Below are 25,880 nucleotides of genomic sequence, written 5' to 3' on the forward strand. Positions count from 1 at the left end.
AGGTGAGTTTTGCCCCATTTTACAACTTTTCTTGCCACACTTCTTAAGTGAATCCCTGCAGTTGTTAAGTGAAACTGGCTTCCCCATTGACTTTGCTGGTCAGAAGGTTGGAATGGTGATCACATGACCCCAGGACATTTCAACCATCATAAATATGAACCCATTGTCCAACTGCCAAATGTAAATCACATGACCATGGGGATGCTGGAACGGTCATTAAGTGTGGAAAAAGAGTCATACGCCACTTCTTTCAGTACTGTTGTAAGTTTGAAGGATCATTAAATGAACTGTTATAAGTTGAAGACTACCTATACTCTACCCTAATATAACAAAAACACTTGGGGATAATTGCATTTAGCACCCACAGTCTCTACACACACAAAAAAGAACCCAAGTGTGTTGTCAACTATTTATTGGAGAAAAGAACAAGCTACAAAGTAGATGTAAGATGAATGATTTCCATCTAGAAGCAAATCTTCCAAAAGGGTAATTCAGACTAAGCTTTAGGAGATGTCACCATTTATTTTATGAAACAAGAGGGACCACAGGTGGGTTGTAAAACATGTAGCCCAGTCTTACACAACTTGGTCCACTGCTTAATCCAAGGCAAAGAGTGGCAGGGGGACTAATGTCCAGCAATCCCAAATTGTCCCAAATTTGAGCTAGAACCCTGCTTAGAATGGGAAGCGTAACAGAGGAATAAAATTAGCTTTGCTGTAAAAATAACCTTTGAGGTCTTTCAGCATGAATTTTCAGACTCCCCAAAATGTAATTGGAGCCTTTCTCCATACCCAATTTCTCAGTTAAGGGGTTTCATCTGAAAACCATTCATATGTTCAATGAAAAGCAGGATCCTGCACAAGAAAAAGAAAATATGAAAACCATCCCTACATTTTAGTCTCTTCCTTTAAAAAAAAAGATCAGCAGAGGAAAATATATGTTATATTCATTTCCTCAACAACAGTAGGTCAATTTTCTCTAGCCTGAGTACCTTCCTTATATCGGGAAGTCAACTCCCAAGATTCCCCAGCCAGCTGAAAATTTTGGCAGCTGAAGTCCACACACTTGGAGATTATCCAGCTTGGGGAAGGCTGCTGTAAACTTTCTTCTAGTTCAGTGTTTCTCAACCTTGGCAACTTGAAGATGTCCGGACTTCAACTCCCAGAATTCCCCAGCCAGCATTCGCTGGCTGGGGAATTCTTGGAGTTGAAGTTCAGACATCTTCAAGTTGCCAAGGTTGAGAAACACTGTTCTAGTTTATATGTGTTTATCTTTCCCTGTGACTTTCTGCTCATCCAAGGCCATTTGGTGTTCCTTGACATCATCCAAATTTAATTAAGAAACCATTACCAGTAACCCTCTTCGGAAAGTTTCTGTTTCAAGACCAAAGAAATCTACCATTATGCATAAAAATAATGAGAAAGAACTATTACAGCTTTGTCACCATAGAGATATGAGCCAATGGGTATCTTGCCCTGAATATCCACTTTCCTTTCTTTGTTTCTTTTTCTCCACCAAACTTTTCCCACATGTCCAGTGTCAGCCATCTGCCTCAAGGAAACTGATTCCCTATCAATTATAGTCTCCACTGCTTATAGTGAAGATCAGCCAGAGTCCTGGTAGTCTTCTTTGCACTGCCCACGGCAAAAAAGAAGGAAAAAGCTGGCTTGAGGGTGGGGCAAGGTTTCAGGTGAAAGAAGAAAGAACTTCATGAGTGCAAGCTAGAGAAACAAGGATGATGATCTGACTCTTGAGGTCAATTATAAACCTGCCTAGACAAGGGCAATCATACCCAAAGACAAATTCTGACTGAAAACTTTCTCCAGTATGTTTCAGAAAAAGAAAAGGGGAAGAAAGATTAAATGATTTCTTCAATCCACACAACTCTATAATTTCTGCTGTGCAACAAGACATCAAAGGGCCAGTCACATGTGCTCTATGTACAGATCAGACTATTTAGAAGATCATGTCTCCATGGTAAAAATGCTTTTGCCCATGGCAGCTTCAGCAAACTGAAGGTTGCATAGCTAACTCTGAAGGTTTCCTCTCATGCACTAAGAGAGGAGTTTGGTTGTAGAATTTACCATACCATCACAAATACAAAAACAGTGAACAAGCTAAAGGTTTTATAGAACCAGAAGTATGTGTGTCATGACACTTGTAACTCCACAAGACTGGACATATAGTTATACTTGGTTGCAATGTTTCTAGCACAGGCACAAAATCAGCAGAGCCGTTCAGAGTAATAGAAAATGTAGGGTTTTTTCCCCATATTTTTGCAATCTGCACAATTTAAAATCAACGTTCCATACTGGGAGGAGAAGAACAGAAGTGAGAAACTTACGTAAAGCATGCCATTCATCTTGACGGATGGTCTTGGTAATGTTGTAGGTTAGATTCTTAGGAATGGTTGCTGAGGAGTAGTGGTACTTGATGTAGGAACATTGGTCAATGGCGCCTGCAAAGATAAGAAATGGGAAACTTAACATGAATGATGCCACAATAATACTATTTTGTTAAATGAAGTGTTACATCAGATCAGTATGAAGCATCATTACGGATGTTGTAAACAATTTACTTAGGTACAAAATGGGCAAGAGATGTATCTGAATATTCTGTCTTTCACTACACAGTCTTTTACAGCCTCATATTTTCATTAAATTCCCAAGCTGTCACTCCATTGATTGCTAGAGTTGATTCAGTTGATTCCGCTAGCAAGGTGGGTGTCCTCTTCCCTTCTTACTGTTTTATCTGTGTCCCTTCCTAAAGTTGCAGGTCAGTGAATGAGGATGGCTATTCCAGTTAGAAGGATATACTCTTCTTCATAGAAAAATATACTATAGCCCTGCTAGGACCTCCATACAAGATCGTTCCTCAAGTAAATATCATAAGGGAATTTCACTGGCAACACTGTCATCACCATTAAGGAGGAATATATACCCTTGACAGAGGTGGGTTGCTGCTGGTTTTACTACCAGTTCACGTCATGTGCATTACATGTGTGTGTGTACATTTCAATGTAAATTGTTCTTCATGCATGCGCAGAACAATTTACAGTGAACTGCACACGTGTGCGCACTACTAAACCAGGGAACCAGGGAACCGCTTCAGGGATGTGGCCAGCCTGGGTCGCTGCCAGTTCTGCGACCCAGCCTAAATGCCACTAGCGGCTCGGTCGAACCAGGCCGAACCAGGAGCAACCCACCCATGACCCTTGACCTTGACACCATCAAAGCTACACCAGCCAGGACATAGAAAAACTCAAAGAAGTAGTCCAAGATTGGAAGATGTGGAAAGATCTGGCCCTTAGAATCACCAAGAGTTGGAAATGACTGAATAGATGACATCATCCCAATCATCATTACTATTGCTGCATTACTATTACTATTAGTCTTCTTGTCATTCCTATCACCCTCCTCCTCCCACTTACAACTGCATGACTGTAACTGTGTGGCTTGTATCCTTACAATTTATATTGATATTGATTGTTTCCTGGTTGCTTATTTGTATGCTATGGCTATCGTTAAGTGTTGTACCTTATGATTCTTGACAAATGTATCTTGTCTTTTTATGTACACTGAGAGTATATGTACCAAAGACAAATTCCTTGTGTGTCCAATCACACTTGGCCAATAAAGAATCCTATTCTAGTCTAGTCTAGTCTAGTCTAGTCTAGTCTAGTCTAGTCTAGTCTAGTCTAGATCTATTAAACAGACTAGATGTGGTGCTCCCCAAACCACAGAAGACACACAAAGGTTCTGATGCTAATGAAAGGACAAGGTAGATAAATGTAGAATAAAGCTTGACAGATACAGCGCTACTGTGAGGCAAAATAAGATACACGGTTTAGGCAGAAGCATTTTGATGTCATGAAAAAGGAGCTTCTTGCCTTAGTAATATAATTTTTAACCATAGGCAAATGAAGTGAATCCTTAAGTAAATAAAAAAAAGTAAATTCCTAGATCCATTTATACACAAATCAAAATCATCCTTATGATTAATAAATAAATGCTACCTAATCGGATTACATCCCTAAATAGATTTTCATTATTTCCTCATGTTGCACAGACAGGGCTGAGGAACAGTAGTTTTTGCTAATGAATCCCAAGCTGCCCTTTAAGCTATAGACTGCTTCCTTCCACTTTTCGCTCCTGGAATTTTAGTCCTTGTTTCTGGAGCAGAAATCTATTCAACTGCTATTTCTCCTTAATCTTCTTCTGTCCAGGGTAAACATATTTCTAGCTTTCCCTGTGGGGATTTGAGATTTGGTTACCAGATCTCATTAGTTTTTTTTTCTCTCTAACTATATTCTAGATTGCCAGCAATTTCTCTAAAAGACCCACATCTGAATTGTACTTTCAACCTTACCAGTGTAGAATAGAAGCCAATTATTACTGGAGAACTCAAAGGCCACCAGCTACAATCTGAATTTTGAAACTCGCAATGAGATCCTTCCCACAGCTGTCATGTGAGACAGGGTAGTGTTTTCATAAAATCTTTGCCACAGCAAGCATTGCAAGTCATGAAATATTACCACCATATCTGAACTACCAAACCATGGATGATTTAACTAGGTAGCAACAAAGGGGTAAAAAAAAATACTGGTTCCTTTCAGCCCAGATATAGCCCATCCCTTAATAAGAAAGCAAATTATCCCAATCCAACCCCATTTTCAAGACACATTTTATTACCCCAACATACCCACTTTTCCCATTTCTCTCTCTAGTACAGGGGTGTCAAATTCAAGGCCCATGGGCCTGGAAACAGTGAAGGACCGGCCCGCAGTGCCTCTGCCAGCTCCGTTTTCACTGGCAGAGAGCTGCAGGAGGCCACCGTAGCCGAAAACCCAGGCCATCACATATGCCCTCCACTACCAGTGATATCAAGTTGGCCCTGCCCACCCCGGCCATGCCCACCCCCTGCCACACAAACCTGTCCCCCCGAGGTCAAACACAACCCTGATGCGTCCCTCAACGAAATTGAGTTTGACACCCTGCTCTTGTGCAATTGGTAAAAGGTAAAAGGTCATTCCTGACTCTAGGGCAGTGGTCCTCCACCTTCCCAATGCTGCGACCCTTTAATACAGTTCCTCATGTTGCGGTGACCCCAACCATAAAATTGGTGTCTCAGTTCCTAAGACCATCGAAAATATGTGTTTTCCGATGGTCTTAGGCGACCCCTGTGAAAGGGTCGTTCGACCCCCAAAGGAGTTCCGACCCACAGGTTGAGAACCACTGCTCTAGGGAGCAACACTCTGTTTTAAAACTGAAGAGCCAGCTCTGTCCGAAGATGTCTCCATGGTCATATGGTCGGCATGACTAAACACCGAAGGTGCACAGAATGCTGTTACCTTCCCACCAAAGGTGGTTCCTATTTTTCTACTTGCCTTTTTTACATGCTTTCGAACTGCTAGGTTGGCAGAAGCTGGGACAAGTAACGGGAGCTCACTCCATTACGCGGCGCTAGGGATTTGAACCACCGAACTGCTGACCTTTCTGATTGACAAGCTCAGTATCTTAGTCACTGAGCCATCGCATCCCCTGCTACAATTGGTAGGCTTACCATATTTGGACTGTAGAAATCCAAATAGCCACTAGCAACTCAGCAAAGTGTTTTTCTGTACCTCTTCACTGTTATTTTATGATCCTCTGTAATTCTGCTACACAGATACAATCACTGGGCACACTTTCAAACAAAACACTGGCTTATAGTCACCCATCGTTTTTATTTCCTAGGTAAGAATATTCATAGGGACAATATGAGATCTAGGGCAATTTTTTTGGCAAAATGTTTTTATTTGCTTGTTTATTGCTCTTAAATACAGCTCAATGTGCCAAAAGTTTCAGTGGTTTACAAACAAACATTTAAAACATCCACAGTTCAATGAGAAATGCAGAATTAAAACATCCACAGCAAATATAATGATAATTTAAACTTAAACTTAATTTCAGTAATTTGGTGGAGACATGCAATCAATGCTGAATACTTTGGCAGCATGCCAGATTTCCTTTTAAAATTAAAGAATCTATTAAAATCAGGTTAGACATGACATCTGATGAATGTACACTGGTACCAAGGTAAAAGGTAAAGGTTCCCCTCGCACATATGTGCTTGTCATTTCTGACTTTAGGGGGCGGTGCTCATCTCCGTTTCAAAGCCAAAGGACCAGCGCTTTCCGAAGACGTCTCCATGGTCATGTAGCTGCCATGACTAAATGCCAAAGGCACACGGAATGCTGTTACCTTCCCACCAAAGGTGGTTCTTATTTTAATACTTGCATTTTTACATGCTTTCGAGTTGCTAGGTTGGCAGAAGCTGGGACTAATAACGGGAGCTCACTCCATTACGCGGCGCTAGGGATTCGAACTGCCAAACTGCCGACCTTTCCGATCGACAAGCTCAGCATCTTAGCCACTGAGCCACCGCATCCCTTCAAGGTACATCACCTGAACAGGATTCTGTAAATGATCTTGGCATGTGATATTTGATTCATCGTGATTTCATTTGTCACCATTTCTCTTTATCCAATGAGCTTTAGAGAACTGTTAGGTCCTAAAACAGCACTTTGGCATGAACGCAGCAGAAATATCAGTGGATGAGTCAAGGATTTTGCTACTAAATTACTGGTTACTACTCCATAGGCGGGTTCACAACTTCCCAAGTTACCAGAGATGTTCATTGTTTGCTTTCCTTGCATGCTCCTAACATTCTGCCTTTGACAGCAATTAGATTAGAGAAAGGCAAATATTATAGGGTGGAAAGCACAATATTTACATAGGCGCCCGTCTGCCCTGACAGCATGGTGGGCTCTGTTCTGTGCCTTTACCATCTGGGCACCAAATGCACATCCAGAATGAAAGTTTACAACCAAGAACTGCACTTAAAATGCAACAGCGATTTGATCTTTTCTCTTTCCCCCACCTCACTCTTAGGACAGGCTAACGTCTTTTATGGCAAGGATTTGCAAGCTTTAGGGGGACGAAAGCCATACTTGGCTTTGAAGAATATGTTGGACTCAATCCGGAAAGGAGGTTGGGTCAAGAGATAAATAGATAGGACTAGAACAGATGGCGATGTATATTTCATTAAAGTGTTTATTCTTTATGCATTTACTGACTATTCTTTCAGCAGACTTAAACTTAAGGTCAACCCCCTCTAAAAATGTGGGGAACAAGTGAAAAGAATACAAATTACACATTTGTTCTGGGCAAAGGGAAGAAGATAGGAGTAGCCTTGTATATTATTGTAGAAATAATTTATCCTCATCCTCATGTAGGTTTTATAGAGGTGGTCTTCTGCTGGTTCGGACAGTTGACCCAAATGGTAGCAGAAATCGTGAGCTCTATGCCATCCCCATTTAGGCACCTTTTTTAGCCAAAGCGCATGTGCAGAAGGCTGAGCACATGCGTGGAGGTGGGCGCTCATATTTGCGAACCGATAGGGAAGGTAGGTGAACACCACCCCTGTGTAGGTTCTTTACCGTGCCAAACAAGATCCTGGCCACTCTTTGTCTAAAATTGAAGAGACTCAATGATAGTTTGTTTTACCACCTGTCATAGCTGAATAATATGAGGAAACCTTTTGAAAGATTAAGCATTCAAGAGGCAGCAGTCCAAGAAGCCCAGCTGTTTTTGCACTATGCATGTACACATATTGATCGCTAAAAAAAAAAAAGCCAACAGATAGAAACGGCAGGAAACAGTTTTTTGTCATATGTCAGAAGAATTGATCTCATATTAAGAGCCGGAGGATGGTGGAACAAATCAGAAAATGTTAGGTTCTCCTTCATTAGAACTAGTTAAATAGAGGTTGAATGCCCATCTGTCAGGAAAGTTTTGTTTCATCCTATGTTGTAGATCTTACACTGTGCTACATTTGGACTAAAGTAGCCTTTTCCCAATCCAAATATATTCCAGATGTGCTAGGACATTGATGGCAAACCTTTTAGACACAGCTTTTGGGCATGCATTCCCAAACTGAACATGCACATGCACGGACATGCATGGACATGCATGAATGTGCACACGCAAGAACATGCATGAGCAAGCACATACAGAGACATGCACATGCAGGGACATGCCCACATGCGCAGCAGAGACACAAAGACCAGCTGGCCAATAGGAGGTGGGGCATCCCAATACCAGCAGTACAGCAAGAGGTAAGATCTATTTCTTTTGTGAGCTTCTGTTTCGTCATTTGCAGGGAAACAGAAGCTCATGAAAGAAACGTCACGGAGATCTGACCTGGGGCAACGGCACGCGTGCCAGCAGAGGGGGCTCTGCGTGCCACCTCTGGCACATGTGCCATAGGCTATCCATTATGGTGCTAGGATTAAAGCCCACAGGGCTTCAGAGCAGCATAGTTATTTGCCATTCTGCCTGGAATGTCCAGGAGCTACTATATAATGCAACACATCTGGAGGGCACAAAGTTGGAGAATCAGATGATCTCCAAACTAACTTACAACTATAAAACTCTATGAACCTCAAAGCCAAAAAGAAAAGTCTTCTCTTCAAAATAAAAGCCTGTGTTTCTTCCTCTGTTCTCTTTCCATCCCGTAATTCCCTGCTATAATAGAGAATAAGTGAGAGTAATATATAGTGTGTAAAATCTGGGATACCATAAACTATTTTTCATGTGCCAAAATGGAGCTATTGATAGCCACAGGGACTCTGGGTCCCTGTTCTCACTTTAATTTTTTACAAATACAGGGCAGTCCTTTACTTATAACCAATTGCTTACTAACTAATTAAAGTTACAACAGACCTCCCCGAAAAGCTAGTTACAACCTGGTTTTGAAGTTACAATAGCTGCACCTCCCCTGCCACAGCCACATGATTGCGTTTTGGGCCCTTGGCAACCAGTTCACTTTTGCGGTTGTTTGACACATGTTTATCACTATGTTTTGTGACATTTTTTTACCAGTTTCCGGCATTTACTTCCAGTTTCCAGCCCAAAAATGCCCATTGGGGACAATTAGTTCACTTAACAAGCACGATGTTTGCTTTACAGCTGTAGTATTTGCTTTTAATGTTAAAAAAAGATCAGGTTCAGTCATGTGATGCCATAACATTAGCTACGGGGTCTCCCAAACCCAGGCGAACCTGTAGCAGCCCACCCCTGGTTGTGATAGTGCCCAATACAGGCTTCATTGCAACACTCCATCCACCATGGATGGCGACTATGTGCCCTCCCTCCAGCTCCTGCAGATGCTGCTAAGTCAGTAGTATAATCTCTATTACATTTTTTAAATTACAACATTTGAGTTTAAATGATACAAATTTTCTAAAACATTTTGGATGCCTTTTATTTTTAAAATGCATACTCATATAGTATTGTCTCCTAAAATGAGCTTTTCTGTATACACAGATAAAGCTAAGAACCATATCACAAATTCCAGAGGACAATGTGATCCAAATGATTAATTTGTTCCATTTAGTGCATCGATGTGAAACATGTGATTTAGTTGACGATAATTAGTGGTTCCTCTTGCTTTTCCTATTATGGAGATAGCAAATTCTGCCCCTTCCTCTCACACTCGCCAATCCTAGCAGTTGCTCCTCAGCAACTTCAGACCTTGGTGTCATCCAGATGTTTTGGATTAACATCCATAATTCCCAGGCGTTGTGGCCAAAAAAAATGTTACTCCTCTTCCTGAACAGAGAAGTTACTCCTCTTCCTGAACAGAGAAAGTGTCATGCTCTATGTCAGGCGGGTCAAACTCGTGTCGTCATGATGGCGTTATGTGATGTATCGTGACTTTTTCCCCCTTCGCTAAACCAGGTATGGGCGTAACCAGCACATGACATGACACATCTGGCCCACGAGTTTGATACCCCTGCTCTAGATAGACAGACTAACTGACAAAAAATCTAGTATTGCATCCCTTTATACAAGTAATCATAGAGTGGGGGGGGGGGGAATACTGTGACAAGCAAGGCCTGTCATCCTTCCTTCCTTTCCTTCCTTCCTTCCTTTCTTCCTTCCTTCCTTCCTTCCACAAACCTTCCTTCTTCCTCCCTATTCAGTGGGTTGCCAAGGAGGGACATTTCTCTCTGATTCCTGAACTCTTTTTTGTACAGGGCTTTTAAATTTAAGTGAGGGCCATAAAAAGTATGGCCAGCTCTTGCTTCAATATTATTTTCATGTTTTCTTTCTTTAATATACATCTCTTCAAGAGGTGGTACCAGCACTACCAAATTTCACCCAACACTTAATTTCTCCCATTTCAATCCAACGCTTAACCGCCACAGTGTGCACTGAAAGCTCTAATTAGACTAACCTATTTCTGCATCATCCAGAAAGTTAAACTTTTATACTGTTGGGAAGCCCAAGACATCCTAATTATAAGAAGAGGAAATTCTTGGGATTATAGTTTGCCATTCTGCTTCCAGCTATTAATTTTTGCATTTTGACTAACTGTGATATCATGCCCTATCCAGACACAACCAGCAATATTTACATTACTGTATCCATTTCCATCCATAAAAGAGCTAAATTATCATTTCCTTAATCATGATTTATTGAAAAACCTCCTTGTTTCTGGATACACACAAGATTAAAACCATGACCTGAGGTTTACAATGGCTGAACAATCAAACAATATAATGGCAAAATCTAATGTGCCTCTAAGAACTGAATTTTCACATGGGGCTTACAATTAAAAGTAACTCAGATGTATACAATCACATACTGACTTAGAAGACCCCTAAACCAGGGGTGGGTTTCAACCGGTTCGCGGCGGTCCCTGCGAACCGGTTGGTTGGCGAACCCAGAAGTAAGTAACTTCCGGGAACGGCGAAGGACCCACCCGCGCGTCCGCGCTCCTTACCCGGTTTTGACGAGTTCTGCGCTTCCACGCATGCGCAGGACGCATACAGCGCCTGCGCGATCCTCCAGGAGCAGCTGGAGCATCGCACAAACGCTAGTACGCATGCATGCGCCACATGTGTGCGCGAGGACGCCACCGGCCCCGTTCCAACCGAACCGGTTGGAACGGGGCGAGAAACCCACCCCTGCCCTAAACATACATACGTACATACATACATACAGACCAGAGATGGGTTGCTGCCTGGAATTCAGGCCTGGATCGCAGAACCAGCAGCGACCACGCCTACCATGCCCCCAAACCAGTTCCTTCGCTGCCGCTTGGCTGCTGCCATTTTGGTTTTTAGTGATTGTGCGTTCGCAGTTCACAGTAAATTGTGAATGTGAACACTGGCCACAACCCACCCCGATATACACATACATTCATACATATATTCATACATACAGTACATACATTCATACATTCATACATACATACATTCATACATACATTTATTGTCTATTTAATTTGTACGCCACCTATCTCACCCTGAAAGCAACTTTGGGTGGCTAATTACCACTAGAAAATGACATTTCTCTTACAAAGTCCCAGCAACTGACAAGGAAAAGCCGCCATTAAGGCCAACTTAAAGACTTTATTTCATCTGACTTCATCAGACAGGAGACACTGAAAACTTAACAAGCAATGGTTTTTATTCCCTTCCCTCAACTCACTGTTTTACAGGCAATGAAGTTTAAATGGTTTTCTTCTGCTTGTTTGGAGAAAGAAATTAAATGATCAACAGAGGATCACTATCTGTGTGTCCACAACCTGATTAACTGGGTCAACAAAGCAATTAATGTGCTTTGAGAACACTAAAAAAAAAGAGGTCAATTTTATACAGTCAATTAACCTCCAGAGGGTTAAATCAACCTTTAACAAATCGATCCTAGATAGGGTTAAAGCAAACCCCCTTATTTGTGAGAACTCCCAAACCCCAACATTTATTTTATATACCCGATCCTCTAAGAACCTAATATAATGGCTCAAGGATGCTTGCATACCACACTTAACTGGGTTACGTAGCCAAGACAAAACTATTGCTTCATGCCCATAGTTATGTAGTTATGTATCCTAATCTGAGAATATTAAACTAACTTTGTATTGAACTGTATTTTTACTTAAAATAAGGAACTTTTGTGAACTTGTTCTCCTTAAGGAGAAATTATCCCTCTTTGTCCTGTTAAATTCTAGTCTTTTGTTTATACAAGGATACTGGGATTACTTTATGCTTTCTAAGAGTGATTTTGCTTATAGTTAGGAGTTGAGATATGGAATGTTTATTTGAATGGGTTATATTGTTCTTTGAAATGTTTCTCTTTGGATTTGTTGTCATCTGGAATAGAAAATGTGCATTGGCTTTGCTTTCAATTAATATGATGTCCAAGCCTCTTTTCTATAGTTGCTTTATATATTTTAATTGGAATATCATTTAAGTTAACTTTCTATCTAATTGCCTTTCCACTTAAAATAAGGGATATTTGTGAGCTCGCTTTCTTTAAAGAAGAAATTGACCTTTTACATGTTGGAACTTTAGTTGTTTTTCATTTCATTCATTTATTAAATTTATAGGCCGCCCAATCCCGGAGGACTCCGGGGGGCTTACAATGAAAGAAGAAAAAAGAAAAGCAAAATAAGTTTTAAAAAATAGTTTAAAATACACAACACACATACGATCTAATCGGGGCTGGACCTTAACACTAAGGTCAACAGCCCCAGGCTTGCCGGAACAGCCAGGTTTTAACGGCTTTCCTGAAGGCCATGAGAGTGAGCGTTTTTGTTTGCACTAGGATATAGGAACTACTTTATGCATTCTGAATGGACGTGCTCAAACTAAGAGTTGAGATGTGGAATTTTGAGTTTTATATATGTTAATTAATGTTACTATTTTAGGGGTCTGTTTGGACATTTTGCTGACACTTGGATAGGAGAAGATGTTTGCCTATGGTTAAGAAATGAGTTATGGGATGCAGTGTTTTATAGCTGTTAATTAAGAGGGACTGAAGAGTTTGTGAAATTGTTTATCCTTGTAATGAGGGTGGGAAATGATTTCTTGGAGTTGGTTTTTCTCCCTTTTTCTTGCTTCCTTGCACCACTTTGTTTCTTTTTTTTAGTTTCCATTATCTTTTATCACTGTAATTAGAAGTTTTAATAAAATTATTACCAAAAAAATGTGATGCAAGCAATTTCCTTAGCACAGCTTAGATGCAAAATCCATATTATGCCTTATGTCTAGTGCATTAAAAATGGGGACACAATAATAGACCAACTGCTCCTTCAATTATCACAACAATCCTAGCACAGTGGTGTTTACAAAAGCAGGTAGTTGTTCTACTTACGTTGTGAGGAGGGCTATCCTGAGGACAAGAAAAAGTGGCTAGTTCAAAAACAGATACGAAGTATGGAATTTTGAGCAGCTTACATTATCTATATAAATAAAAATGTAATGGTTGTTTGTTCAAAATCACTAATCTCCAAAAATTCTCCGAGGTGGCGCAGTGGTTAGGGTGGAGTACTGCAGGCCACTTCAGCTGACTGTTATCTGCAGTTCAGCGGTTCTAATCTCACCGGCTCAAGGTTGACTCAGCCTTCCATCCTTCCGAGGTGGGTGAAATGAGGACCCAGACTGTGGGGGGGGCAATATGCTGACTCTGTAAACCACTTAGAGAGGGCTGGAAGCCCTATGAAGCAGTATATAAGTCTAACTGCTATTGCTATTGCTATTCACCGATTGCTTTGAAATTTTGACACAACTTTGCATTCCAATACGCGAATGTTTTTATATACGTATATTACATAGATGTCACACCTGTGACAGGTAAAAACATGCTTTTTTGAAAACCAACGCCATCTGGTGGACGTAAAAGCAACACACGCTATACTAAATATTTCATGATTCCATTTCAATGTTTCCAGTGCCATCTGGTGGACATAAAAGCAACACATGCTATATTAAATATTTCATGATTCCATTTCAATGTTTCTGATTGCATTGTTATATTGAATTTTCATAGATTTTGATTTATTTTCATTTTGATTTAATTATTTTGTGTGACATTGCATTGGAATTGAGCTGTGTCGTTTACCATAGCGTTCATTTAGTGAATATAGTATATTCAGAACAGTTCAGCCTCTCTCCAGCTTCGTCCCGACGATCGCTTTATATGTGTGGCTGGGCTGCAGCCGCACCCTTTCCCCTTTTCGCCCCTCCTCTGACGAGCTTCGGCCATTTCTGCCAAGGGGAGTCTAAGCCCTTCAGCCTCCCACTCTCCTCTCTCCCCTCCCCTCTCAACAGGCCTTTGCTGTCTGCGGTGGGGCGCCACCTGTGCCATCCCTCAGCCGCCTCCCCCCACCCTTAAGCTGGCCTACCCCTGGCCAGCCCAGCGGAGCTCCAGAGGAGGCAGAGGCAGAGCGTCTCCTCAGCCTAGCCGGCTGTGCGCACTCTCCACCCCCCCTCTCACAGTGAGCCAGCTGCGGCCTTACCAAGGCGGCTCCGGTGGGGCAGCGGCGGTGTCAGCCTGAGGTGAAGCGGGGCTGGGGTGGCCCCTGGGTGCCCCATGAGGCGGCACACCAAGGACTTCTCCTCCTCCAAGATCCTGGATGTCTCACTCTCCCGGGCCACCGACTTGGGGGAGCCCGAATGCAGCTGTTCCGAGGAGATGCTCAACAACTTCCATGAGGCCGATAGCCCCGGCGCCGTCTCCCCCAACCAGCCTCACCCGGCCCAGCAGCCACGAGTCTTGACCAACGGCAGCACCCACCTACTGCCCCACTACACCCAGACTGGGCCACAGCAACGCGTGGCTGGGTACAGCTAGTAATATAATATATTAGCAGCAAGATTGAAGGATTGGTTGCCTTGATTATGTCAAGCACCAGAGAAATCATGAAATCAAATCAGTTCAAATGAATATAAAGGTTTATTGCAAGCTTAAGCTCTCTACAAGAATCTGAATTATTAACAGTCAAAGCAAATTGGCGGTAGATGAAGAGTCAACAGAATTCAAGGGGGTGCTGGATGGACTTAGATCTCTTGTGGGTATGAAGAGTGATGCATTTGACTCCTTCCTGGGGCTCAGCCTTGTCATCTGGTACAGATCACCTAACGAGATTCACCTCAAATTACCTTAATATGTATATTTTCTCCATGTAATTGAATATACTATCTTAACAATTGGCCAATTTAGATTCGCTGGGAGTGTAAGTGAACTCATAATAACCCGATTGATTCATAGGACACACTGAACCAGAAATCTCCAAATCTTTGTAAGTTATTGGACATTTTTACTTATTGTATATTTTTGAAATGTGCTATGAAGCAGACGAGAGTTACCTTGAGGTAAGATGAGCCACCTATAAATTTTGTAAGCAAACAAACTTTCCGATTTAATGGTTATGGCAAATCACAAGGCACATATTCTTCAGAAAACAAGATACGCTCACCTAACACCTTATTTTTTACAGAATGTCTCTGGGTACACATGAACTTTGCACTGAGATGTGTTTAGCTGTAAGCTAGTAACTGGTTGTGGTGTTCTGGATGTCAACTGACCATAGAACATATCTGAAATTTTGTAGCATGTATTTATTTAACCACTTTATAAACTTAACTCATCAATTAATGAAACTGATTGGTCTCAAAGAAGAATGGAACATTTTAGACTTCTCCAGAACATTCCATCTCCCCAGCTGAAATATTTAGACAAATGTAATAGATTCCTATTTGTTTATTTGTTTTATTACTGAAAAAAGACCCTTTAAATATAAGTTAAAATGTCATATAGAAACCAAGAAATGTTTTCCAGGGTACCATATCAGATGCATACTAAGCCTCCCAGGGGGGAGAGTTCTTTCTCAGTCTATAACTAAGCCTTATTGTAAGTTACGTTATCTTAATCACATTTTCATATAATAGTTTAAATCTAGCGTAATTATTATCTAATATTATCTAATAATATTATCTAGCAACCATTCAATGAAATTAATGCTGAGTGCAGAAACAGCTGCAAAATGATGCTTCTTCAACATTTCTGCTTCATTTTTCACATTCTCCCTCAAAATGTCTTTCTTTTAAAAATAAATTCACCTCCTCCATTTCATACAGGTTGGTTCAAATTCTGCTCAGGACATCGTGTGCTTTTTTGTGTTTTGTTGTTGTTGTTGTTGTTTTTAATGTAGATATCATGAGCAGGGGTTGTATTCACCTACTTTCCCTAGTGGTTTGCAAATGTGAGCGCACTTTGGCTTGAAAATATGCCTAAATAGGACAGCATAGAGCTGGAGTGGGCCCACCTGCGATTTCCATTATCGGTTTGGACGAACTGGTCCAAACTAGCTGAATACCACTTCTGAGCATGAGAGACAAAGATTGCTGAGAACAAAAAGGGAGGGAACAGAAAACTATATTCAGGATTTTATATCAAAAGCACCTTCATTCATAACACAGTCACTACATTCTGGAACCAGGTCAGGAAGGAAGTTTAGAAGCCACAGAGAAATTTAGAATCATATTCGATCACCATCCAGTTTCCCTGGTTTATCCTATGATTTATTTGCAATGAGAGTACAATGTGTCTATTTAAAGTTATCTAAGGACTTGAAAGTACTTCAGAATGTTAACCATTTTATTGAGTTATTTGTGAATGAGTCATGTGAAGCCCCTAGGAATTGCAGGTGTAGATCTGATAATCCCTGCTGCACAGCACTTTTGTTGGAAATTCTGATGAGAAAGTATCAACGTCGGAAAATAATCAAATTCTTCAAAAGCATCCATTAACAAAAAAAAAGAGAACATACCCACAAAGGGATTAGTTTTACCTCTCAGCTCCCCAAAACGTATCAACAGAAAGCTGAAAACAACTGTAAAAAAAGCAACAGCAAAGAAAACAATCACGGAGAATACATAATTCAGACTTCTCTGACTTTGCTGGCCCTTTGGAATCCAATGTATATTGAAAGCTGTTACATTAAGGCTGAACATGAAGGCAAAGCTGATAGGAAAAGCTGAATAATCGGTTTTTCACCACTGACATCTGCAATCACTCCTGGCATCCATATCAGCCCTAAGATCCGGGGTGGGATTCAGCCAGTTCAGACCGGTTCGGGTGAACTGGATGCTAATTTTACATCTGGTTCTCTGAACTGGTAGTTGCGAGAACTAGCTGTCCCTGCACACCCTGCCCCTCCTCTCCCAGGAGCCTCCACGCAGCCCATTTTGGATGCCAGGTAAGTGCAGCGCCCGCACAGAGGCTCTGGGAAGGTGAAAAATGGGCCTTCAGGAAGTTCCACCCCTCAACTGGCCAGGGAACCAGTTGCTAAAATTTTTGAATCATTCTTTCATTGTATTTTTTCCTGGTTCTCAAAGATGTTTCTAGCCCTGGTTTTTTTCCCCTTCTTCAAAAAGGAAGGAGTGATTATTGTAAACACACAACAAATTTGTATCCATTGTCAAACGTGATGCTTGAACAAACTTTTTGCAAAGTATACTATTATTTTTAGAGCTGAGCACAAAGGGCCTTTCAAACATTTCTAGATTTGTGAACAGAGAAATTTCTTTCCAGCAACTTCTCAGCAGTGACATTTTCTCTTACTGGTGGAGGATCTGCCACCATGGAAAAGGTCTCAGAAGAGGGGTTTCCTCTTGATAGTCTCCTTTGATATTAGATGGAAGGCAAGGAAGCTCGGGAGAATGGATATTGCTTCACCATGAAAGACACACCTCAGTGGCTACCAGGTTACTAAAGATGAGCAAAAACATCTTACTCCACTCATGACAATTTCTATAAAATGGAGTTCTCTTCTGAAACAGTTTTTAAATCAAATTCTTCTCCATCGAGTTGAGTGAGAATTGATAGTGCCAAATCTACAGTATTTCTTTTATTAGCACTAGTAACTTTACCAGTATTTGTGCCTTAACACCAATGGTGGGAATCAAAAATTTTTACTACTGGTTCTTTGGGCATGGCTTGGTGGGCGTGGCATGGCTTGGTGGGTGTGGCTTGGTGGGCGTGGCAGGGGAGGGATACTACAAAATTCCCATTTCCTCCTGATCAGCTGGGACTTGAGAGGCAGAGAATAGATGGGGGCAGGGCCAGTCAGAGGTGGTATTTACCGGTTCTCCAAACTACTCAAAATTTCCACTACCGGTTTTCCAGAACTGGTCAGAACCTACTGAATACCACCTCTGCTTAACACATATAAGCAGAGTAAAGTCTAACTTTTGCAAATTCAGCTGGTTTAATAAAGACATTATTATGCTTATGCATCAGAAAAGCACAAATGATAGATTCACACTCCACAGTTATTTAATATTGCATATGAATAGTTTAGTCTAGTGGTTAAGGCGCCTGGCTAGAAACCAGGAAACTGTGAATTCTAGTCTCACTTTAGCCATGAAGACCAGCTCGTTGACTTTGAGCCAGCCACTCTCTCAGCCCAACTCAACTCAGAGGTTTGTTATTGTGAGGAAAATAGGAGGAAGAAGGAGTATTGGGTATGTCCCAAAGGTGTTTTTTCAAGAGGCAACTGGACTTTCTGGTTTTTCTTCGAAGACATTTCATTTCTCATCCAAGAGCTGAAGAAATTTCTTGGATGAGAATTGAAATGTTTTCAAAGAAAAACCAGAAAGTCCAGTTGCCTCTTGAAAAAGCATCTTTGGGACAACCAAGACCTGGATGACTGAGAATCTCCATAGAAATTGAGTATTGGATATGTTCACTGCCTTGAGTTATTTATAAAAATAATAAAGATGAGATTTAAAAAAAAACTTAAATCAAACATCTCAATTAAGTGACTGAAATATATATGTGGGTTAGCAACATATTTGATTTTTTTCTTTTGATCTAAGCATGTAATCTGCCAAAAATTCCTAGTGCAAACCTTATTAACATGCCTGGGAATTCTGCAAGAAATAACCTCCCCAGGAGAAGCTTGAATCGAGCACAAGGCAGCAGGTCAGCTCTTCATAATTTATTAGAATTAAAAAGAAAAAACTCAGCATTATAAAACCCCAGAGGTTCTTAATGGCTAGTTCAGTCCAAATGAGTGAGCAAACAGAATAGGAAAAAAGGAGGGAGAACAATCCCTTGACACTCAGCTTACAAGCCAGCAAAGATGCCTCCAGTCTTGAGTAGTATTGCCTTCCATAAATTGTTGAATTTGTAACTGTTTTACTTAAGATGAATGGATGCATTCTATAGAATTAGATAACTCTGTATCCAGAGTTGCCTCATCGGTAAGAGAGATGGCATATAAACATAATAAATAATTATAAACCGCAATTTCCCCCCTTTATTGTTGATTAAGTTTGGATTTTTGAGGAATGTGGGTTTTTTTTCTTTGAACTCAGTTAAGGACATGGATGCATTTTAAGAATAGAAGAATGTGAGAGAAAGAATTTGGTAATGGAAACTGGAGAACATTTGTCCACTTTGTATGTCCTTGGCCATGGATGCTTATAAATCGGGCATCAGCCCATCAGTTATTTTCTGTCTTATCATATATATTTCTAAGAAAATACTTCAGGGTTTTCCTGTGGAATCTTGGGCTCTCTTTGAGTTTGGTTGTTTTCTTGCAGACATTTCATTATTCAACTGGGTAAGATAATCAATGCAAGTGAGTATGGAGTTCAATCCCAGTTTATATACAGTGGCTTACCCTGCTGGTGTTGATGGTTATGTAGTTTTCTCCTTGGCAGCTTTATAACTATCTTGGAGAACTACCTTTGAAAATTACCTTGTGGAACTACCAAGGATAAAACTGTACCTCCACCAAACTAACTTGAACAGGGCAAATTTCTGTATATATAAACAGAGGGAAAATGTCACACTCACTATAATGTGGCTTTTATTATCATTGTACATCATACATACAAAGAAATTGGTTTTAGCTTCACTGGTGCAATCCTTGAACAAAAAATACAAACAACATAAATAGTATAAAGAATAATCCCTATGCAAATAATTAGGAAAGAAAAAGAAAAACTAGTCATACATTTCCATGTGTTCATGGAGTGGTTGTGGCTGTGTTTAGGAGTCTGACAGCCCAAGGATAGAAACTATTTTTAAACCTATTTGTTCAGCTGGCTATGCTTCGATGTCTTCTGCCCGATGGTAGAAGTGCAAAGAGACACTGACAAGGGTGTGACTCATCTCTGAGTATCTTCCTTACTCTGCTAAAGCAACGAGACCTGGCAATGTCATCCAGTGGTGTTAGAGGGCAACCAATGGTTTCTTGTGTCAAATTGATCACTCTCTGTAGTGTCTTCCTGTCCGCAGCATTAAACCAGCATACCATACTGAAATGCAGTATGTGAGGGCACTTTCTATCATGTCCTAGCACTGATTATCTTACCTAGTTAAATAATACAGGATTTGCAATCAAACTTACCAAGGTAAAAGAGCACCAAGGACTCCACATCATGAACATGCCTCTACATCAATTTTATATATATATAAATATTTTACATATATATATATACATACACATACACATACACACACACACACACACACACACATATATATATAGGTTAAGGCTAAAGTCCCCACTTGACTAGGAAATTTACTGGGGCAAGTCCAAACTATCACACATGGTTGTTGTCCAGAGGTTGGACAACAACTGTGTCTCATTTCCTACATCAACTCCTTGTGGAGTCCCCTTCTGGAGTACTGTGAAGCCATTACCATTCAATTCAGCTACTGCTACTTCTGCTATGACTTCTGGATGTATTGCTATTGATATTCTTGGAAATTTGTATTCTATATTAGCCAATCACATAATAAGTACCATCAATAAATGGTCTCATTGTACAACTACAACCCATTCTGTAAATACCTTGCCCATTTTGAACTAAGGAAATATGGTGGTTTTTTTTTCCTTTAGGTTTTCATTAACTGATAAAAAAAGGCAGCAATCATGGGGATCATTTTCAATATAATAGTGTCCTTCAAAACCCTCTTTTGCCTAAATGTACTGCCTACATACCAGTAGAAACTGTTGAACAGTCTTCAGAGGCTCTACAACACTTTGAGAGTTTCAAAGTCATAATACTAGGTATTCTAAAATATTCACACTAAGCAATTAATTCTCAATTAGCTTTTTTTCCAAGAGATGTTAGTGCTTTTCTCACATACTCTTCTCAACATTATGTATGTATAATTCCCCTTTTTATTTAATTTCTAACATAACTGTATGCAGTGAGAAATTCCACTATAGTGAATAAAGATCTTTGTTGCAGATCACAAGCAAAGGATCTAGATATCCTGATATTTCAGCACTGGACAGTTCCTAGCACATTGGTATTTGGACAGAAAGAAAATTACAGCCATTCTCACCTGCCATAGAGACAATGTGCCATTAAACTACTTCCATCTTACTGGGATTATAGCTAAATGCTCAATAAATTTTATCATACCATTTAATTTTATACACAGTACTAAAAATATGTGGGGTCGCGATCATCATCTCTCACATTGCTAAATATGTTCTCCTGCATAGAATATCTTTGGTTCCATAAGATCCTGAGGCTGTTCATCTGTTTTTATTTTTAACTAGCCAATAACCTGGCATTGCCCAGGTATTTATTTATAGGGGGAAAATGTCTGGATCAAATGTAATTTCTAATGTTGGATTTTCCCCCTTACCAGAGGGAGCCCCCTTGTGGAGTACTGTGAAGCCATTACTATGGCAACTCCACTGCACTGTACAGTAGAAGCTATTTTATGGCAGTGCAGTAGAAATCATTTTAAGGCACAACAGGCTATATCTTAACAGAACACATATCCCAAGGAGTGTTAGTGGTGCCTTACCCCCACAGTATTTTTTCCCCAGAGAGTAAGTCATCTGTGTACCAAGTTTGGTTCAAATTGCTCAAGGAGTTCCAGAGTTATGCTGGTACACACACACACACACACACACACACACACACACACACACACACACAAGCTTCATTGGGGCAGACATGCATACTGCTATAACTGGTGGGCCATATCTCTCATGCTAGCTACCATATACTTAGTAAAACAAGAGTATAATCAGAATCTTTATGAATCAGCAATACAGCCAATATGGAAGTCCCAAAGGTGCTTTTTTCAGGAGGCAATTGGACTTTCTTGGTTTTTTTTTTCTTTTGAAGATGTTTTGCTTATCATCCAATAAGCTTCTTCAGCTCTGACAGGATAGTGGGGAATGGAAGGATTTATATTTCTTGCAGACAGCTGGTCATTTGCATCCTTTTAGCACATGGAGGTTTATCTGTGTCCTCAGGATCACTTGAGTAGTGCTCCTGGTTCCTTTAGTCTGCCATTTTTTCCTCTGGAAATCCATTCCTACTCCTACACCATTCAAAGGGTGTTCATCCCAAATTGTATAGCTAAAAGCCTGTAGAGATTCTCAGTCGTCCAGGTCATGGTTGTCCCATGTCCTCCTGAAAAAAGCACCTTTGGATGACTGAGAATCTCTACAGACTTTTAGCCAATATGGAAGTCATTCTATATCTACTTGCAAACTCTGCTTCTGTAGGAGAACAGACACTGTAATCACTTTCATCTGCAACCTACCTATGAACAGAGTTATGAGTCAGTCACGCTATATAATTAGAGCCGAGGTGGCGCAGTGGTTAAATGCAGCACTGCAGGCTACTTCAGCTGACTGCAGTTCTGCAGTTCGGCTGTTCAAATCTCACCGGCTCAGGGTTGACTCAGCCTTCCATCCTTCCGAGGTGGGTAAAATGAGAACCCGGATTGTTGTTGGGGGCAATATGCTGACTCTGTAAACCGCTTAGAGAGGGCTGAAAGCCCTATGAGGCGGTATATAAGTCTAACTGCTATTGCTATTGCTATAATTGAAGAATAAATAACCAGACAGTATACAGCTTCCCCATTGCACTTTCTCTTTTTGCTTACTAATCTAAGATATCACAACCAGAGCTCCCAGTTTCAGTGAATGGTCAAACCTGTATCAGATAGGCTCACCTGTGAGGTAAAAGATACAGGCAGATTCAGACACTTTTTCATAAACCCAGCACTGGTTGTGCAATGTTCAGTAGAAAAATAAGAATAACTGAAGCTGCAGCTCTTTGCTTTTTAAATAAAACTGACTGAATGAATGTAGGTTGTAAATCACCATCGATATGAGCTTCTTTCCAAGCTCTGCCAACACTGCTGAACTAATGTCCCTAACGGAAGGTGGAATGGAATGTTTTATGAGCAAAAGATATGAATCAACAGGAACAATCCCACTGATAGTTTTGCCTTAGGAACAGCCAGTGCTATTTTTAAGATGGTAGAAAGCAGCAGCTTTCTCGATCAGTCTTTCCTTCTCCTTCACCCACCATTTTCTTTTTTGTATCTGCTGTTATGAACAGTGACTTCCTCAAACAAAAGGGTTTTTTTTTGTTAGTTTATTTGAGAATCATCCAGCACATATTCAAAGAATTGACCAGGATTCATAATATAGAAAAAAAACCTTCTTTATTTACAAAATACAAAAACATGATACAAACAATATCCATGCATCTCTTGCAATGTGATAGAGAGAACAAACTCTGAACACAGAATAGCTAAGCCACACCCAGACTAAAGCCAGCTCACATGGTTCTCATAGCAAATCTTGTGTCTCCGTCAAAAAAACAGTTCCCATTGGTTGGATCGTTGCCATGGCTATTCCAGTTCATAAATTCTTTACACACTGACAGTTTTATTTTTTGAACCAGTCAGGAATTCTATACCCTACCATCAAAACCAAAGAAACAAATGAAATGTCTAGAACAATGCATGTTCTAAAATACCCACTCCAAGATCGGAAATGTACAGCAAAGCTATTTTGTACAGTAAAGCATGGCGGAATATTTGTTATGTTGGGGGGAAAGGATGCAACCCATAAGGTGATGGTCCCAAAGATGCTTTTTTTCAAAATATAGGAGAACAAACCCATTAGGACAAGATTCAGAAGTCAATTGCATTTGAAAGAAAAAGGGCACTCTCTGTAAGACATGTTCACATTCAGGACAGAAAGGACCGCTTGTTTGAAAGAAGGGTCAAGGAGGCCATCTACATTAAAACTGAACAGCCCTCTCTCAATTGGGGGGGGGGCAAAGGGAGTATGACCCCACCTATCTCCTGAGAACATATGCCTTTCAGCAGTTCCAAGAAGGCTCCAATTTGCACTATTTGTGTGACCCTGAGGGCACCAATAAACCTCTAAGTGGCCTCAACAACTCTCAGAGACAGAGTGCCAATGACTAGATGACTGTAAGAATAGACAGTGTTCCATTTTCTGCCATTCAGTCAGAACTGAAGAAGTTTCTGGGTGAGAAGTGAAAGATCTTCAAGGAAAGAACAAGAATTTCCAGTTGCCTTCTTAAAAAGCACCTTTGGGACCTGGATGATTAAGAATCTCAATAGACATATAAGGTGCTGGTATCTCTAACTTCCTTCCATTCGTGTAAAGGGTTCCTGAGGTTGTCAGCATTTCTTCTCTCCAAAAAGGTCCTCCTTTTTTCTAATTTTGGTCCAACCCGGGTGCTTAATTCCTCCTCCTAAACAACTACTGAAATATCCTGGTCCACAATAGCAAAATTGCAGGTGGTGGGCAGTGACTCATTCCCATCGCCGGGACAATGGTGAGTGAGTCATAACAGCCAAAGATGTCATGCTTAGCAAAGAGAGATCAACCAGAGTTTAAATCACTTGGGGTCTACTCTTTTAAAAAGCTGCCCAGCCTTTGATTATTTTATAAACTGAATGTGTATAACTCTACCAAATTTGGTTTCATTCAGTTTTTCTTCCCCCCAAAAAAGTTTAAACTCTCCCTTTCTCACAACAGTTTGCAATGTACAAAAAGTAGGCACCAGCATTTCTACCTTTTCTAATACCATACATTTTAAAGGAGAATATTTGTAGCCCTGAGTTGAAATGAGGGGGTCCTTGGTGCACTCTGAGCTTGGTTGTTTTCTTTACATTATTCCATTACCCAAATTAGGTAACATCATGTTAAGTGATGATCAGTGCTAAGGATGAAAATACAGAATGCAGTAATCTTCCCTCTGAAGTGGCACCTATTTATTTACTTGCATTTGCATGCTTTTCAACTGGTGGGCTTGCTGGAGCTGGGGCAAGTAACAGGAGCTCACCCTGTTACGTGGTGCTTGGGTCTCAAACCCGGACTGTCAGCTTTCCAGCTGACAAGCCCAGTATCCTAACAGCTGAACATTTATTTATTTGTTTGTTTGTTTATTAAATCTGTTTGCCACCCATTTCCCTGCCAACCTTCGGTGTTTAGTCATGTTGGCCACATGACCACAGAGACATCTTTGAACAGCGCTGGCTCTTTGGCTTTGAAATTGAGATGAGCACTGCCCCCTAGAGTCGGGAACAACTAGCACATATGTGCAAGGGTAACCTTTACCTTTACGATCTCCATGTGAAGACCATTAAGAAGTTTCAACTGGTCCAGAATGAAATGGCATGGACATTGTGCTTCCAGAGGTTAATTGACTATAAAATTCTACATGGCTTAGGCCCAGATATTTGACAGACTGTCTATCTTCTGCCCAGCCAATATGAGCTGGTACTGATATACTCCAGTTTTCTTGGATTTACTAGTGCCATTCATTGGGACCCAGGATGCATGCCTTCTCTGTTGGGGCCCTATTCTCTGGCATGAGGTTCCCCCAAAATGTGAATGTCCCTCATCCTGATGGAGATCTCCCAGGATTTTGGTTAGAGGGGATGGAACCCCTTGTCTGGCATAGCTGCATATGTTTTGATATGGATAATCTAGTTTTCTACCTCACTTTTTAATATTTTTCTTATTCTTGTTGGGTTTCATATAATTTTCTTTATATTGGGAACTACTCAGGGTCAGTTTGGAGTCAGACAGTACCAGGATCAAATCAAATCAAATCAATCAATCAGTCATCTTATGAAATCCCAGGCATTCTTGCCTAAAATCCCATACAAAATAGCCACTTCCAGATGAAAACTCATGAGATTTAAGGCAGGAGAACCTTTGTT

The 25,880-nt window shown here is 40.6% G+C and overlaps 1 protein-coding gene across 1 annotated transcript in view; it reads right to left on the minus strand.

Annotated features, from left to right (window-relative positions):
* TMEM178B (transmembrane protein 178B) overlaps positions 1–25,880 on the minus strand; it is a 342,999-nt gene that overhangs the window by 272,481 nt on the left and 44,638 nt on the right. The window contains 1 exon segment of the mRNA XM_032222156.1: positions 2,345–2,458. Within this exon segment, the coding sequence (XP_032078047.1) occupies positions 2,345–2,458 (114 nt within the window).

Source organism: Thamnophis elegans, chromosome 7 (assembly GCF_009769535.1).
Source record: "Thamnophis elegans isolate rThaEle1 chromosome 7, rThaEle1.pri, whole genome shotgun sequence".
In the NCBI taxonomy this organism is placed as follows: domain Eukaryota; kingdom Metazoa; phylum Chordata; class Lepidosauria; order Squamata; family Colubridae; genus Thamnophis; species Thamnophis elegans.